Source organism: Rhinopithecus roxellana, chromosome 9, assembly GCF_007565055.1.
Source record: "Rhinopithecus roxellana isolate Shanxi Qingling chromosome 9, ASM756505v1, whole genome shotgun sequence".
NCBI lineage: Eukaryota > Metazoa > Chordata > Mammalia > Primates > Cercopithecidae > Rhinopithecus > Rhinopithecus roxellana.
Window position 1 is genome coordinate 126,051,942 of NC_044557.1, and position 19,106 is coordinate 126,071,047.

The following is a 19,106-nucleotide window of genomic DNA, read 5'->3' on the forward strand; positions in this document are numbered from 1 at the left end:
TCGCTCTCTCCCTCCTTTCCTTCCTCCCTCCATCTCCCTGCCTCCTTTCCCCTTCCTTCCTCCATTCCTCCCTCTTTCTCTGCCCCTCCTTCCCTCCTTCCTTCCCTCTGCTCTCCCTCACTCTCTCCCTTTTTCTCTCTCCCTCCCTCCCTCCCTCCTTCCCCTCCGTTCTCTAGCTCTCTCTCCTTCCCTTCCTCTCTCCCCTCTTCATTCCCCCTTCTCCTTCTCCCTTCCTTCCCCCTCTACTTCCCTTCTCCTCTCTCTCTTCCTACCTTCCTTTTTTCTCTCCTTCCTCCAATCCTTCATCTCTCACACTCTAGCCCTCCCTTCCTCTCCCCCTCCCTCCTTTCTTTCCTCTCTCTCCCTTCTTTCCTTCCTTTCTCCCTCCTTTCCTCTCTTGCTCCTTCCTCTCTCCATCCCTTCATCCCTCTTTCCCTCCCTCTTTCCTTCCTCTTTTTCCTCCCTTCCTTCCTCTCTCTCCCTCCCTCCCTTCATCTCTCTCCCTCCCTTCCTTAGTCTCTCTCCCTTCCTCTCCCTCCCTTCTTCCTCTCTCGTTTCTTTTTCCTCTCTCTCCCTATCACTCCCTCCCTTCCTTCTTCTCTCTCCCTCCGTTCCTTCCACTTTTTCTTCCTTGCTCTCTCCCTCCCTCCCTTCCTCTCTCCCTTCCTTCCTCTCTCTCTCCCTCCCTCACTTCTTTCCTTCCTCTCTTTTCTCTCCCTCCCTTCCTTCTTTCCTTCCTGTCTGTCTCTCTTTCTCTCCTTCCCTCCCTTCCTTGGTTTCTCTCTCTCTCTCATATACATACACGTTTATATTGATACTTACCCATAAATTTACATGTGTATACACACACACACACAGTTAGAAATCATGAGATCATAGTAATATTTCTAATTTCAGTTCATCCTTTGAGTCTTTCTTACCTTCTCCATTCCATATTTGTATGTCCCTTCTTCTACCGTGAGAACTTTGGCTCCTCAAATCAGTACATCAACACATCCACTCATGTGCTCAATCCTATAATATACCTAAGAGTTTCACTGTTTTGCCCACAGTATCACCATCAACAGATTTACTAAAAGGAGTTCAGGATTCCTTTGTCAGTCTTCCCCCAACAGCATTCCCTACCCTGTCCCCGACTGAAGGCATAGTGTAAAATACTGTTTTCATAGGTTACGTGTCTTTAGTTATTTCCTTCTTTATTTTTTCTTTTAGTGTAGTTACGGTATTCATTTGAAATTCAGTTACATTTAGACACGTTGTTTTTGGTTTTGGACAAACCCTGTGGCATGTACACTCATGCAGACCCACTCACAGCAGCTGCCCTGGCATGGTGCGCAGGAAGTGGCACAAGGCACTCGTTCACAGCCGCAGGCCTCCCAACAGGACGAGGGCCCAAGCCTTTGTCTCTCCGCTGCCCTCTTGTTCACACTGTGTTATGTGGCTGACAGCTACTAATGGGTTTTATGTAAAAAGATGATGTCAAATAATTATTTTGATACCTTTATTTTGTATCTGAAGTAATTAATACTAGCACACTGTGTGGTGGATATTTCATTGAAAGATTTTCTCAAGTCTTACACGGTCTCTGTGCTCTGTTGACATGTTTGTGAACTTGGTTATGCTTGCTTGATGAGTAACATACCTGTTCTCCTCTGTAGATGACATATTCAGCATATGCCAGCCCATTGACGCTCGGTCTACCAATGACTGAGTGGTGCCCTGGAGGCGCGTGGGCCATTTTCATGGTGCTAAACTGCAGAAAGGATTTCCCAAGGGTCACTCTACAGAAGAGCATTTGTCTAAGGAAGAAGAAAAAAACAATGCTTTGAAGGAAGCTTTAAATCTTACAATAATATAACTGCTAGGTCTATTGATTTTTTAAAAATGTAACATAAGGCAAGCTAATTTAAATGTCATTTTCAGATTTATGAGTAGGAATGGAATTTGATATAATGATTTATAATAAACAGTTACCAGACTCAACAGTTACACTTAAAAGTTTAAGGTAGTTTTGGTATGGCTTAGGAGTCGGCCTTAGAAAACGCCTGCCAGTAAGTTTCGCCTGGTGGAAAAAGGGAAAGAAACAGAGAAAACCTGAGCTCTTGCATGGATGGGGAGGTGGGGACTGAGCAAAATAAGCTGATGGAAACAACACCTGAAATTAAGATCGGGTTTATTCACTACGTGGAAAAAAGCAGAAACTGGGATGAGATAAATAGTAATAATAAAAGTGGATCATGAACAAAAGTACTTAGCTTAAATGTATGGCTGAAAATCATATTAGTCTGGGCAGAACATGAATTAGAGCAGATATTAAGTATTACAGGGTAAGAAAGGCTGACTGGGAAGAAAGTCTATTATATACACTAGGGGTTAGCAAACTATAGCCCATGGGTCAAGCCAGCCTCCCACCTGTTTCTGTAAATACCATGTTACTGGAACACTGCCATACATTCATTTACATATAGCCCATGGCTGCTTTTGCACTACAAGGGCAGAACTGAGTTACTGTGATAGGGATTATATGACCTGCAAAACCTAAAATGATTATTATATATCCCTTAAAGAAAATGTCTGCTAATCTCTAATATAAGCAATAAATATTTTTACAAATTAGTACAATTGATAACACTGTTAAATGTAAACAGTTATAATTCAATCAAATTGTTTTTAGTAATGGAATATAATCTTTGTGTTATAACCAGAGATTTTATTTTGAGTCAACTAAAATTTGTGCTGGATCCAAGATAACTGGGTCTTACCCAGACTGGCTTTTTGAGTTGGATGCTAGTGATGATGCTCTGGGATGCCAGCTTGGTCTACTCTATTCTCCTGCAGGTCCCAGAGGAAAGGGCTTTGCTCTCTATCAGGAGGAGCCTTTTTGTGCTCCATCTCTACATTTGTGGCAGTGGTATGTTGTCATTCGATTCTGTGTGTTCCTAGTCTATTATGTCACACAAAGCTGAACCTGACAGGCTTCTGCGTCTGCCCCAGGGATCCCCTGTTGCTGCTGAGGCAGGAGGTGATGTGAGACCTGCTCAGCCAGCCGTGAGCTGCAGCTGCAGATGGGCAAGTAGAGAGCTGGCTCAAGTCTGCTCACTGGCTTGCCTGGTGCATTCTGCAGATGCAGCAGCCTAAATGGTAGGGGTGCCAATTAGCCCTGGGGGCAAATTTTGGCAAATGCAAGACAGGAGCCAGCAGACAAATTCATCTCTTTCTCTCACTGATATACTACTGTTGTGAGATGCCGTAGTTCATACAGCCTCTCCGGAGATGCTTCATGGACTGAGCAATTGACTGCCCTCACTGTGAGACTGTGGCCAACTCATGAATGCACCTCACTGCGGTTGCTCTGTTGTCTTCTCCACCTCAATTCTTTTAGGGCCCTCATTCCTGCTTCCCTGGGGCTGCGCTGGCCAATCAAATACTAGTCACATGCTTTTGCTTTAGGGTCTGTTTTCTAGAAATCCTGGCTAAGACTTAAACTTGTGTGTCTAATTTTAATAAGTGATTGTGAAATCTTCACTGAGGTTCACTTTTAGTGCTTATTTAGGTTCATTTTTGTCTCCAGAGGAATTAAATTTGAAGCATAAAAAAAAAAAAAAAAAAAAAACTTTTACATGCTATATATACACTTGAAAATTTCTCTGTATTCCTTTTTCTTTTGAGACGGAGTCTCACTCTGTCCCCCAGGCTGGAGTGCAGTGGCGCAAACTCAGCTCACTGCAACCTCTGCCTCCTGGGTTCACGCCATTCTTCTGCCTCCTGGGTTCACGCCATTCTCCTGCCTCAGCCTCCCCAGTGGCTGGGATTACAGGCACCTGCCACCATGTTCGGCTAATTTTTCTTTTGTATTTTTAGTAGAGCCGGGGTTTCACCGTGTTAGCCAGGGTGGTCTTGATCTCCTGACCTTGTGATTCACCTGCCTCGGCCTCCCAAAGTGCTGGGATTACAGGCATGAGCCACCACACCCGGCTGAAAATTTCTCTATATTCTTAATCACAGAGGTCTTAATGGAAGGAAGTTTCCTTCTGGACATATGACATCCAACTCAGAATGGCTGATGGCAATAATTTTTTCAAAACACAACTGAGAGATAAGTTTTAAGGTCAATAATCACAATTTCAAGGTTATTGGGGCTCTTTTTTTCCCTCAGAGATCCTTGTTCTAAAATTACTTGGGTCTTTTTAAGGTCTTAACCAAATTACAAAATATTAACCTGGCTTGATAAAATAATGCATTTGGTAAGTTTACAGAGAAATGTAATAAACCCCAGTCTTTGCACAAGATAATTCTTTTGTGTTTTTTCATTGCCAAGGAAAGGGAGAGTATTTTCTTCACCACTGACATCAGACAGAGCATACCATTATTCTCTCCAATTTTTGAGTTTAAAAAGCCTATTAACATGGCCAATATTCATTTGTTTGCTATTGATTCCAAAGTTGATATTTTAAGTTGCCAAGGCTAATTATGTATCCTGCCTTAAAACAACACCATCATCAGCGACATCAGAAGTAAATTAAAGAATCTACCTTTTCATAGAGGCGTGTCTTCGCTCAAATGTGACTAGAGCTAATGGTTCTTTGTTCTATAGAAATCATCCTTAGCCTTAACTTATTATTATTACAAAGCAAGAAAAGTGAAACCCAGGGAGAAAGCCAAGATGCAGGGTGTTTTATTATAAACCATGACTGGAGGACATGTACCTGGTTTTTACCCGGGCTTATCTGCTCTGTTGTTACTGCTCCTGTTAGGGAAGAGGCTGATCAGCTGTTCCCACCCATTTCCAGAACCAAAGGGATTTCCTGGGATGCAAGACTGAGGATAACCTGTGACTTCTGCAGAGCCTGATAAACCAGTCTGGGGCTGGGCACGGTGCCTCATGCCTGTAATCCCAGCACTTCGGGAGGTCGAGGCGGGCAGATCACAAGGTCAGGAGTTTGAGACCAGCCTGGCCAACATGGCAAAACCCCATCTCTACTAAAAATACAAAAATCAGCCAGGCGTGGTGGCGGGCGCCTGTAATCCCAGCTCTGGAGAGGCTGAGGCAGGAGAATCGCTTGAACCCGAGAGGCGGAGGTTGCAGTGAGCCAAGATCATGCCTTCGCACTCTAGCCTGGGCCACAAGAGCAAGACTCCATCTCATAACAAACAAAAAACCCAATTTGGTTCATGACCTGGGGGTGGCAAACGTTACACTGATGGCAAGGTGCTTACCTGTGACATATATAGCATGACCTGTCTTTGTGTGTAGGGCAGCCTGTTCCTCCTCCAATTCCATACACATATTGGTTGCTTTTTGAGGAGTTTTCAGCAAAATAAATCCCAGCTCCAAACATTCCTCCTATGTATGCATGTCGCTCATCAAACCCTTTATGAATAATGGCATTAATGAAAGGAGAACCTAGAAATACGAAGATAGAAAGACTCATTTTTGAACACTTTTCTAGAAGCTCAATTACCTGCAAACTATTTGCACTGGGCAGGTTAATATTAAGAAATGAATAGTGTATAAATGAAAAGTATTGCCTAAGGAGCCCTATTATACATAATAATGTACTAGTACTAAATTACAACAAAAATAATTCACTAGGTGGCTCAATTTGCAATTTAAGTTCTAAAATAATTTTAGCTCAATTATTTTCATTGTCTATGCACTGGAAAGTCTGTACTAATGTGTGATACATTAGAAAGCTGGTACCAAGAAGTAATTATTTGAACAAAATAATCAAAACAAGCCATTTTTAATACAACCCTATTACAGTCAATTTAACATAGGTTTTTCATTTTACTGACTCCTGCAAAGGCCCAGGGAGACGTCCACCATCACGGCCATGCTGCTCACCGTGAAACAACATGCGCTCATTGTGATGGTTGTGATTCTCCTCAGACACTTCCTTCTGTCGGTGGCAGAACCGCTCCCTCAACTTCTTGTTGACAACTTTTTGAATCTTTAAGGATGAAGAAGAAAGAAACATTATCAGTGAAATGTGCAATTATGATTTAAAATGAAAAGTATGTTTCCCTTTTAGGAAGGTCCATTTTTATTTTGCTTAAATGTAAAAGTGATAAAGCTACTGTGTGAGTGTAATTCAGAAAATACTCTAGCTGTTAGTGACATAATTTTCAGTTAGTTTTTGTTATTTCATACCAGACCTGGCTATTACCTCTAAATCAGGATTTAAAAAAAAAAAAAAAAAAAAAGAAAGGTAAAAAGGTTATATTTAGGCTCCTCTCCAGACTTAATATTTTTTTTAAAAAAGTTCCCTGGGTTATTCTGATGTGTACCAGTGTAACTTTCACAGGTCTGTTAACTCAAAGGGTTAAACCAGTTCTCTACAGATTTTATTCATCTTCATGATACCACGTTGTAAAAAGCTTGAGGCATGTGTTCCATATTAAAAATTAAGATACTGAGATTAAGAGATATATGTATTCTGGGGTAATTACTGGTTCAATAAGACTGAAGATCCAGGACTTCGATGCAACTTTCAATTGATAAAAAATATTACTGTCAGCTATGGCCTGTATTTGTGGATAAGCAGGAAGACAAATATCCATGTAAGTATCACTAGTCCAAGCTGATTCAGCCTCCTGTTTGTAGCTTTGGTGTTTTCAGAATGTCTCTATTTTTAGTGATGTATCGTCTTGGGGAGTTAGAGATCTTGTAGTGAGAAGAGTGGTATCTGACTTCAGGGCAATAGGTGATGAATTATCTTTCACAGTTTGAAAATATGACTTAATGAACTTTTTTCATTGTCTAGATTTGATTTTTAGGCAAGCCTTGCAATCCAGTTTTCACCATGAAACTTCAAAAACTTACTCGAATGACATTGTATCTGTTGAAGATGCCGCCAGCATTACCACCATCTCTGTGTTCTCGAATTGTACTTTGCATCTATAGAACAAAATAACTAATTTTATAAAAACATCCCAGTGTATAATTCTAGACATTTCTTCCAATTTTATTGTTTCATTGATGAGTCTAAAATTCGGTATTAATAAAAGCAGTTCACTACAAATTGATGAACAAGTTTAGTGGATAAGTATTTCTGATGAGAAAATAATTTCAAACATAAATATTAAATTTATGCACTTTGTTTACTTTTAAATAAAAGTTCTGAAAGTTTTCTGTAAACACAATGGGGAAACATAAAAAAATCACATTAAGTCATCTACAATTACTATCTTATCTTATTGAGAAGAAAAACTAACAGTGATTAAGTCAAACAAAAACTCTTTACGTTCAATTAACAAATGCTAAAAATAAACAATTTTTAAAAAACAAATATTTGTTCTGTAGGTGAAATATTCCATATTATCTCAACAGTCTTCAGCTTGGGATCGATCTCTAAGTATATTTACACAGACCAGGGGAATCTGACTATAATGTACTACTAAAGGGAATAACTTTCTTCTGACTACTCTCTAAATTAAAAATAATTATGGAAAAGAAAAATGTTTTAAAGATCTAAATTTCTCAGAGAATTAACTCAATAGAATGAATTCTCTCCCTTACTGCTCCACTTGTGAAGAGTCACTACATTTTTGACATTATTATCAAAATGTACTAACTGCTAAGAGAAGAATGAGGTAGTAAGACACTGGACCCCATGATGCCTTCCTGATGCACTAAGTATGAGCTGAAATACAGCCCTGGGGTCATGGTCCTGAGTTACCTAATGCAAGTTCCTAGCCTGGGAATGAAAATAAAATGAGTACTAATTAACAAAAACAAACATGAATTTTACTTATAACAATGGTATTAGGCTGTGTGTGCATAAACCATCAGTGGAGTGGGAGTCTCACTGGCATCTGACCACCAAGAGGCTCACACAAACAGCCTTCATAGGGGCTCAGAAAAACGGTGACTGGAGAAATGAAATGTGATGCAGAATAATGAGGCAGACCCAGAAGCACACGTGACGATTAGGCATATTATTTTACAGTCACATTTGTAACTGCATAAAAACAAGGATGAGAACATACTTGCTCTCTATGAGGCAAGAGGTTTTCATTCTATGTCATTCTTAGGTGGCACTATAACAATATAAAAAAATAGTTCTAATAGGCTCCTTATTTTGCATGAATTTCAAGAAAATCTCCAGAATAAAAAGACAGATGGGCCCCATGCATTAGAAAACCCAGGCTTTGATGTGAAAACCATGTGGCGCTGTCATATTTTAATTTTGGCAATATTCTACCACAGTGGCTAAGACAGACTGATTAATAGGCATGTGACCACAAGGCAAGGTAAGACGAGGTTTCTTCCAGAAAAACAGGTTTATCCACAGATTTCAAGAAAAGCAAATGAAAGATTTCTGATGTATATTACCTCTTCTTCCACTGACTGATATTCTTTATCTTCTGGAGCAAGATCCAGCAAAATCGTTCCCTGATTAACACAGTGAAAAGTCAAATAAGGATTGGTGCCTGTAGGAGAGAAAAATTAACATATAAAACAAGTCTGCACTACTCAGGCTCTATTTTAGAAAAAAAACTTCATAATAAATAATTGACATTTTGGAACAAACCTAAACTATTTGCAATTTGAACCTGATAAAATCGGTTACTTTAAACAAATATACTCAAGGACAGGAGAAAAAAAATGAAAATGTTTGGGGATCAATTTTATCTGTTTTTTTTTTTTTTTTTTTTTCTTTGAGATGGAGTCTTGCTCTGTCACCCAGGCTGGAGTGCAGTGGCCTGATCTCGGCTTACTGCAAGCTCCGCCTCCCGGGTTCGCGCCATTCTCCTGCCTTAGCCTCCCTAGTAGCTGGGACTACAGGTGCCGCCACCACACCTGGCTAATTTTTTGTATTTTGTTTAGTAGAGACGGGGTTTCACCGTGTTAGCCAGGATGGTCTCAATCTCCTGACCTCGTGATCCGCCCACCTCGGCCTCCTAAACTGCTGGGATTACAAGCGTGAGCCACCATGCCTGGCCCAATTTTATCTATTGTTATAGAGCTTCTTGTACACACTGCAGAGTTCAACAAGTATTTGTTGAATTAAACTCTATCATGAACATACATGAAGCTATGTCTGACACAAAAGAAAAACATGCACTGACATCACAATATAGTCCGATCTAAAATATAAATATCCTCTAAAAACTCTTGTAAGATGGCTTGAAATAGACACTTACAATTGCTTTAAAATACATTATCTTTGTTAGTTTCATGGATGAACTAAAATACAGATAAATAAGCAAGACTCAAGCACAAAATCTTCCAGTTTGAATTTCACATCACTCTTGTAATTTGATTAGCTCTGTAGATTCTTTCCTTGCTTTCCTATAGTGAAAGTGCTTCTAACAAATAGAGAAATGAATAAAAACAGAGGGAAAGAGGCTCGTAACAGCAAAGTAGAATGGAAAAAGACAAAGATGACAATCATGTGGTGGGGAGGATGGTTCAAGTTAAGATAAGAAAGGTTAGATTGTGAAAAGCCTTGTTAGGAATGTTCGATTCTATCCTAAAGGCAACAGGATTCTATTAAAGGGGTTTAAGCAATGGAGTGATGTGATCATATAATCATTTTGAAAAGATTGTGTTCACATTGTAGAGAAGGTACTGGAAGGAAGCAAATGTAAAGGTTGGAGATAGTACAGGAGACAGAATGGTGGCTTGGATCAAATGACAGTCATGGGAAAGGAGAGAAGTACAGAGATTCCAGAGAAATTGAGGATATAAAGTGTTGGGAGAGAGGGAAGACTGACTCAGATTTTTCCAGCTAGAGGGAGCACGAGGCCAGTAACTGAGATGGGGAAGGGACAGGAGGTACAATAGTTCAGTGTATGGTTCTGGGGTCAGACAGCCTGAGTTCAACTGTCAGCCCCAACACTTACCTTGTACCACTGATTTCTGAAATTTGCTTTTTTTCTGAATAGCTTACCTTGTTGTCCACCTAAAAGTCTTTCTACTCCTTTGATTAATTTGTGGCGGTGCCCATATGCATTGATGCCTATTTCTTTCAACTCTTCATGACCCATATCAGCCAACACATCTAGTGTAATCTGAAAAATGAAAGAAAATTACTTGTGAAATCTTTAACAGTTCTTTAGAGGACAAAAGCTTTTCCAATTGTCTACAATGCTATGAGTACCATGCAAAATTTTTTTTTTTTTTTTTTTGAGGCGGAGTCTCGCTCTGTAGCCCAGGCTGGAGTGCAGTGGCGCGATCTCAGCTCACTGCAAGCTCCGCCTCCCAGGTTCACGCCATTCTCCTGCCTCAGCCTCCCGAGGAGCTGGGACTACAGGCGCCCGCCACCTCGCCCGGCTAGTTTTTGTATTTTTTTTTTAGTAGAGACGGGGTTTCACCATGTTAGCCAGGATGGTCTCGATCTCCTGACCTCGTGATCCGCCCGTCTCGGCCTCCCAAAGTGCTGGGATTACAGGCTTGAGCCACCGCGCCCGGCCAAGTACCATGCAAATTAATAAAATTATTTTGTTTCCTTTACAAACATGAGCTTACAATCTTTTTAAAGTTGTCTTGATAGTCTCATCAGCTTTTTTGCTTACTTGAAGTACTCCTTGATTTCCTTTTTGTCCATGAGAATTAAAAAGGGAGAAACAATACTATAGAAATACAAAAAGATCATCGCTATATTTCCTTTAGATGATTTTGTTCTATCATCTACTGCTTGCCTCAAGATAGAGGAGGAATCAGTAGCTTGAAAATAGGAAACACCAGATCCCAGTATCCAGCAGGGAGTAGAAATGAACGGTGGGGGAAAGGGAGAGGCATTCAGCGCAAGTAAACAGAGCACAGGAAAAGGAGAAAGCAGTTTTTAGACGATAGATAAGGAAGAACTTCTCAGTGCTAAGAAATACTCAAGCCGGGGACAGACTGCCTTAAAAAGCAGTGAGACTGACATCTCAAATATTTAGTTAGATTACAAACTGTTTTAAAGAGAGGCTACATTTTAAAATTCCAATTTGGATAAGGAAAGAGTAGATGGTTTTTACGCTCTCTCATAAATTCTCAGACTTAATCCCTTCTGCTTAAAATACATTCTGTTTTTATACAACACAGTGGTTTTTAATTTTTGGTTAGTTTTTAACTTTAGGTTATTTATCCCTGTAAAATGGAGATGATTAGTTGGCTCAAAATCACCTAATTCCCTTATGGACTAAAGTAGCTGGGACTCTACTACCACCCAGTGGCTATGTTCTGAACACACAGGATGAATGAACTCGGGCAGCCACATTTCTTGAAGTCTGAACATGCAACTTTCCAGCCTTGACAAAGCTGGCCTTGTGACAATCCAAATACCAGTCTGCAAGATCAGTCTTTGATTTTCCCCTTCCTTGGAAAACCAAGAAATTCTTTTACAGACACTCCTTTTCTAACTCAAACAAGATCGCTTTTCTCCACTTTTAACTTTCAAGTAACATTTAAAAAACTGACAAATTAGGTCTGGACCTCTGCTGATTTTTTTGTCAGAATAAAATATGAGTTTGATCTTTCCAGTGAAATGAGCATACATCACTCATTCTTTGGAAATAATTTTCTATATTGCTTCTAAGTGGCCATTTAAGCACTAATTGCTGCATTGCACAAAGCAGGCAATTTACCTCCAATCACCCAAAAGAAAGGTTTCAGCAGAGCATTACAACAAAACAAAATTAAAAAAAACCCAGTTCTGAAATACACATCTTTGAGATGGAATAGTTTACAAAATAATAGGAGCCTTTACATTCTTAGCTAGACATGATTTTAATATAATTTGGAAACTATGTTATTGATGTCCCATTTTTTTCTTCTAAATATTCCAAACTAACTTCAGTTTAAAACCAAGGGTCTCATATCTATGTGGTAACTTCAATTCAGAGAATCCTCAGACTTTTCTGAATTGATACATGTAGTGCGCATCTGGAGGAAGCAGACACCAGGCCAGCAAAACACAATATTCTCTACAACGTTCTAGAGGAATAATGGAGAATATTTAATGTATTTATTCATTTTATAGCTCCAATCATAAAATGAATACCAAACACCCAAACCAAACCAACAAAACGACCTGAAGGGACTGATAGCAAGTCACTTAGTTTAGAAGGCAAGGCTGAGAGGAGCTCTCACACCTCATGCAGCAAGTGGTCTCCTACCTCCCGGCATTTGTGTCTTCACTGTAATCCCTTCCCTATGTGAGACAGACCTATGAACTCACTTCTAACAAATATAATACAGCAGAAGTGATGGGAAATTACTTTTTACATTAGGTAATAGATTGTGGCTTCCATCCTGGGCGCTTACTCTTTGGACTGCTCACCCTAGAAGACCTGGCTGCCATGCTATGGCAGACAGACTCAATGATTCCCACCTTCTTACATCACATCCTATGTGCTCCCCTCCCCTGGAGGGCAGGCTTGCCTAGTGACTTGCTTCTAACCAAGCAAATACAGCAATGGTGATGAGAGGTGACTAGCAGATCCTTTTTCTCTTGCTGGCTTTGATAGTGCAAGAAACCATGTTATAGAGGCCCACATGGCAGGAACTGAGGGCTTCAGTCCAACAGACTGCAAGGGACTGAATCCTGCCAGTAATCATGTGAGAGTGTGGAAGGGGATCCTTCTCCAGTGGAGTCTTTAGGTGAGACTTTAGGCCCTGGCTAATGCTCTGTAGCCTTGTGAGAGATCATGAAGCCAAGGACACAACTAAGCTGTGCATACAGTCCTGCCTCACAAAATGTGTGCTGTTTCGAGCTGCTGAGTTTACGGTAATTTATCAAGCAGCAACAGGTAAGTAATACTCCATAAGGTCACTCTGTGGAGAGGCCGAGAGGTGAGGAATCGAGGCCAGTCAACCAACACTGTGAGCGAGCTTGAAAGCGGGTCCCCGCCCTTGCCAGGTGAGTCCCCAGGTGAGACTGCAGACCTGTTGGGATAGTTTACTGCAGCTTCGGGACAGACTTTGAGCCAGAGGCACCCAACTAAGCCATGCTTAGATTCTTGACCTACAGTAACTGTGGGATAATACATGTTTCTTATTTTAAGCCATTAAGTTTTGGGTAATTTGTTACACAGCAGTAGATAGGTGATCTACCCATGCTATCTTGGCATTTATCCAATTAGATACTTACAGTAACACAAAAGGAATGAATGTGAAAATACGTAACTAAAGAAAAAAGAAAGGCAATGTTTATTAGGCTATCCTGAAGGATAGAAGAGATGAAAAGCTATTAACCTGTGGAATGTGAAAAACAAAAAGGGAATGGGACAACTTTCTATACTTGCAACTGAATATAAATATACATTATTACTGCAGTTCCATCCAACCAGTCATCATCCAACCACCATCCACTCAATATTTGTTGTGTCCTCGCTATATATCAAGCACAGTTCAAAGCACTTTATTTACATTACCTCATTTAATCCTTACGCTGACGGATAATGAAGTACTATTAATGTATTATGAGGTCACTGGTACTGAGAGAAGTCATGAAAACAGTACACAGAAGAGCTGAGATGCATAGCTCATCTGTCTTTTCCCTGTTTCTATCCTTTAGAAGGATGACTAGAAGGTGAAAATGATTAAACATTAAATTTAGTTACACTGAGTTACTTGGTGTCCAATTTGTCTGCATATTTATCAGGCAGTGGCCACTGAAAAACCTTAAATGAAAAGCTAAGGAATTTAGATCTATGTCAGCTCATTCACACAAAAAATGTTTAATGAGTACCTTCTTTATGCTATATATTTCTTTAAAAAGTAAACATTTCATTTAATTCTAAAACGACCAATTATAGTTGGAAAGTTACATGGTTGGTCCAAATAACGGATAGTAAAAGAGTGGGGCCATGAAATAGAGTGCCAACCAGAGTTCATGTTATTTACTCGAGATAACAAACACACACAAAATGGGTCAATGTCTTAGAGAATCCCTAAGAGAACTCTCGTGAAGGTGACCTGCTTGGTCAGGGATGCAAGGAGGGCTGGGAAGGAAGGGGCAGGAAGGAGATGAGGAAAGGTTCTCAGAAGAAGGTCGTAATTCAGCTAAGCAGCAGGAGTTCATCAGGTAGGGGAAGGAAGAAAGTGTGCTTAAGACAGAGGGAATAGCATGTGCAAAGGGAAAATCAGTTAAAAGAATACAGAGTATTTGAGGGAACTTAAGTACTGTAGTTCAAAATGGTGACAGGAGAATATGTATCAAGGATTAAAAGGAGGGAACGGCAGAGCAGCAGGCACAGAGAGGATCTTCAAGGGCCTTACCTATCAAATTAAGGGGTTTAGAAGTATACCAAAGGCTGGCCAGGTGTGGTGGCTCATGCCTGTAATCCCAGCACTTTGGGAGGCCGAGGTGGGCAGATCATGAGGTCAGGAGTTCGAGACCAGCCTGACCAACATGGTGAAACCCCATCTCTACTAAAAATACAAAAATTAGCCGGGCATGGTGGTGCGCGCCTGTAATCCCAGCTACTCAGGAGGCTGAGGCAGGAGAATTGCATGAACCTGGGAGGCAGAGGTTGCAGTGAGCCGAGATTGGGCCACTGCACTCCAGCCTGGGACACAGAGCAAGACTCTGTCTCAAAAAAAAAAAAAAAAAAAAAGTATAGCAAAGGCCCTGGGAAGTCTTTTCAGCAGAGTAATATGATCGATGTTGTATTTTAGGAGGGTGAGACTGTTGGCATTATGAAGGGCAGATTTGGAAGGGAAAGCAACTGGGAACAAGATGAAGATAAAATGGCATGGAAGGGATGAATCTGAAAGCAACTGGAGAACTCTATTTACAGGGCCTGGTAAATAGAAATGGTTAAAACAAAAGAATGAAAGTTAATTAAAGTTTATTCCAAAATTCTGCAGCTGGGTAACTATGAGACTATTGTATCAAAAAAAGAAATAGCAATATCTGGATGGAAAGCAGGTTAGTTGGATTTTTAGACATGTTGCTTCAAGATTCAGGGATTTTATATACACTCCTATCAGCTGTTAGACATTTTTTTCTGAAAATCATATTTAAATTAACTTGCTCCTTTTATAAAACCTTGACTTAGTTATTATACCGAGGAAATCACAAGCTTGTTGGGCTAGTTATTTCTATCTAGTATACATTAAAATAAAATTATAATATTAAGAATAAAGACTATCCACATATCAGTTAAAGTCATCTTGCACATAAAGCAAAGGTCACTGCAAAAAGAGCTACCTGTAGCTTCTAAGAGTCATTTTACTTTGGGTGGGAGAGAAAATTAGTTTTAATGAAAAAGACCTTTCTCTTGCTTGGGCTTAAAAGGTTGTATGGTACAGTAGTAGTAATAAGTACTAACTTTATAATCAAATTCACAATGAATTACTGGAGGCCATGCTTTTATCTTCAAGAATTTGAAATCAAAATTTATCTGGTCACTTTCCATGAAAAGACACAGGTTAGCCATAAAGATGTCCACAAGCAGTCTTCCAAGTGATAGCATTTATGTTCCAGGAATTGTAGGGTAAATAAAGCATGTCTTTCCCATAGAAAAAGTGTTCTGCCTATGTTCATAGGTAGAAAGCTATGTTATAAAGGAAGGACCAAAGTCACAGGGTGCTATCATTAACTAGAAAGGATACAGGTATGTATTATTTAACACAGAACTTGGCAAAGTATCTACGGGAAACAAGACAATTTAGTTTAGAGACTTCCGAGAGAGTCACTGTGAAGATAGGAGGTGAGGCTATGATGTGCAGAAGGTTTTTTCTGGGACCAGAAATAAAATACCTACATTCCACACCCCACTGGCATCCATGAGTAGGTAGGTACACAGGCAATGAGACATATGAGCATGTCAAAACACATCAGAAAACAATGGCTCCCCTGGCTTAAGCCAAACAGATATGAATTAAATGAATACAATGCATGCACCCTCACTCCTCCCCCACTATACAAGTATGTGCACCATCATCACATATTACTGATACAGAATGTTAACGGGAGAAAATGCTAATGGTTAAAGTTATGGAAAAGGTTATCACATTTATTTATAATGGAAGGCTAGATAAATAACATTTGCAATTAAAATAAAAATACATTTGATTGCTTGATGATTGAGCCAGACACAGTTAGAAACAAAGAAAGGTAGTATCACTTGTCTGGAGGAAAAGAACTGTGCTTGGTAATACACATTAAATGCAATTGTCTATGTATTGATCAGGAAAAGGCTATAGAAATTATTCTGGCTAAAAGAAAATCAATGGAACTATTTACTCAGAACAAAACTGCAGTAAAAAAAGAATGAAACTGATGAAACCAGAACAAGCTGTCAGAAGGAGTGACTAGGAGACTAAACTATTAAACTATTCAAATCAGTAAAATGTGATAAATATGCCACAGGAAGTCAGTTACTGACAATGAGAATATACAATATAAAGTAAAAAAGAACACATAAAATTATAATGCAAACTGACTAAAAGAAGAAAATTAACATTCTTTAGAAAACTTTCATCAGTAAATTGGAATTATTTGTTTGAGTTAAGGTCTTTGGTTTATTTAGCAAAGATGTGTTCGAAATTTTACAGTTATTGTGGAAATGATTTGGGAAGAACAGCTACAGCTGTAATATGGGAACAGCAGAGTATAATGATTTTAAAACAGCTTTCACACCTTCAGTTAGGGAACAAGGATAAAGCATTCTTACTGTTTAGGATATTCTCCTAAGAAAGCTCCAAACCAGGGGATGAATAAATGGTTGGGAAAGAAAACAATTTTATAGACAGCAGTCTATCAAGTCCTAACCATTAGACCAAAGGTACATGTGATGCATCACTGAATTAAAAGCTGACACAGCAGCACAATATTACCGAGAATTTTAACTCTCTGAACATTTGTAGGCATTAGGTTTTACCGGTAAAGGAAGTGATAGGATAAATGTCTTTTAGCCCAATTTTACACAGCTAGTAAGAGGGTAAAAGTAATTAGAATTAAGGTCTTCTTTTAATCCAATGCTATCCCTACTCAACTGTTGTTATTAAGAGCATTAAAGATGAAATACAACGAAAAAATGTAGCTACAAAACAAAAAAAGAAAAAGCAGAAGAAAATCTTAACAGTATAACTGATATAAAATAGAAAAAAGACCTGGTTTTTAAGTTAACTCCAAATTGACCATAAGCCTAGAAGGGAACCATAGTGGGCCAAAGGTGCCAGTGAAATAGTGGAAAATCATGTCATATAAAGAATAATTGAAAAAACAGATTTATTCTAAAATAGGGGAAGATGTGTAGAGGTGGGTGGTTGAAAGGTTGACACCTCTGATAAGTTGACTAGGTCTCAAAAAGATATAAAGGGCCACATCCTGTTGTAGTGGGCTGAATGGTGGCCCTCAAAATGGTATGTCTATGTTCTAATCCCGAGAACCTATGAATGTTACCTTCTTTGGAAGAAGAGTGTCTGCAGACAAAATTATGTTAAGGGTCTAGACATGAGGAGATTATACTGCTGGCCTCAAATTCAATGCAAATGTCCTTAGAAGAGATACAGAGGACAGGAAGGCAATGTGAAGATGGAAGCAGAGACTAGAGTATCGTGGCCACGAGCCAAAGAAGCTGCCAACCATCAGAAGCAAGAAGAGGCATGGAATAGATTCTCCCCTACAGCCTCTGTAGGGAGTCTAGTCCTGTGAAACTGAATACATATGTAGACTGGAGATTAGATCTCTGTGCAAAACAGGGTGAGCATAAGCCCAAAACAAATGAATTATACCTACCGGCAGTTTTTGGCACACTTTAAGTTACAAGCATTCTATTACACCTGTCCCAAATTTTAACAAGGTATCTTCCCTGGCTGGAGGACTAACATGGGTGTTATTATACAAGGGTGATCCCTACACCTGGGAGAATAACTTAATTTTCTCTAAACACCTTTCCCATTCTAAAATTTCATGTATATCAATAGTCCATTTATATTCAGGACTTACCAGCATTCAATATTTAAAGTTGACCATAATAATGACAGCATATAATATTACCACTCCTTATACTGTATGAAAACAGTAAAACAAACAGAATAATCCTAAATTCATACATGCCCTAATGATGACTCCATCCTCAGCCCCTCACAGACATTTAAGATGGATCCCCAAATAGGGTGGGTCTATTGGAATGTATGGCCAACTTTTGGTTCAAGATTATTTAAGATTCCAAGTGGACAACAGAAACTTCATAAAGGGGCGATTCTTAAAAGGTGCACCTGTCTAAGTACGACTGCGCTTTCCAAATGAATGGGCAACGGCTTCAGGAGCATAGTCACATGAATAATGAAGTGAGATGAATGAAGACTGACACTTTCTGGAAACCAAACCACCAAGGACAATGATGGTAGCTGCATGGTCTAAGTTTTGACATGTAATAAAATGCAAAGTGCTAGGCTGCTTGTAAAGATAAAACAAAGACTCTCATTTGTCAGACAATTTTGGGGAGAAGTATAAAATACTGGGCTCCTCTGGCTTCTTACAGAAATGTGTTGTGGGTTTAAAAATAGCTCATGAGAAGCAAAAGAGAAAAGAGGTGGGTGGCAATTCATAATTCTTTTTTTTTTTTTTTTTTTTGAGATAGGGTTTTACTTTGTCACCAAAGCTGAAATGCAGTGGCACAATCACAGCTCACTGCAGTTTCAATCAAACTCCTGGGCTCATGTGATCTTCCTGCTTCAGCCTCCCAGCAGCTAGGACTACAGGTGCCCAGTAAGTCACCATGGTCAGCTAACTTAAAAACACGTTTTTGTTTTTGTTTTTTGTAGAGATGGGGGTCTCGCTTTGTTGCCCAGGCTGGTCTCAAACTCCTGGGCTCAAGCAATCCTGCCTAAGCATTCCAAAGTGTTGGGATTAAGGTGTGAGCCACTGCATCCAGCCTCATTCCTAGTATTTAGTTTAAATGACTCAAATATATAAAGGAGTGTTACCTGTTCTGTTTCAAAGATGTCGCGAAGGTGCTCAAGACCAAGGCTTTTTAGAAACTGGCTGATATTCATGTCAAGACCGGTAACTAAAACAGAAGCATATTCAAGATCCTCAGAAAGAACCCTCTAAATACAAAGACCATTTCAGTACCCATTTACAGACATGACTCTGACAACCTTGGCTGTCAGATGATTTTACATGGCATAAAATAATACAGAATACAGAGATTTAATT

At 39.5% G+C, this 19,106-nt stretch overlaps 1 protein-coding gene across 1 annotated transcript in view; it reads right to left on the reverse strand.

Moving 5' to 3' along the window:
- Positions 1-19,106, reverse strand: part of TNKS (tankyrase) — a 222,642-nt gene that overhangs the window by 13,842 nt on the left and 189,694 nt on the right. Inside the window, exons 20-26 of the mRNA XM_010353450.2 lie at positions 18,875-18,957; positions 9,897-10,017; positions 8,336-8,433; positions 6,824-6,898; positions 5,846-5,951; positions 5,218-5,404; positions 1,643-1,799 (exon numbers count right to left, since the gene is read on the reverse strand). Of these exons, the coding sequence (XP_010351752.1) occupies positions 1,643-1,799; positions 5,218-5,404; positions 5,846-5,951; positions 6,824-6,898; positions 8,336-8,433; positions 9,897-10,017; positions 18,875-18,957 (827 nt within the window). The remainder of the gene's footprint in view (positions 1-1,642; positions 1,800-5,217; positions 5,405-5,845; positions 5,952-6,823; positions 6,899-8,335; positions 8,434-9,896; positions 10,018-18,874; positions 18,958-19,106) is intronic.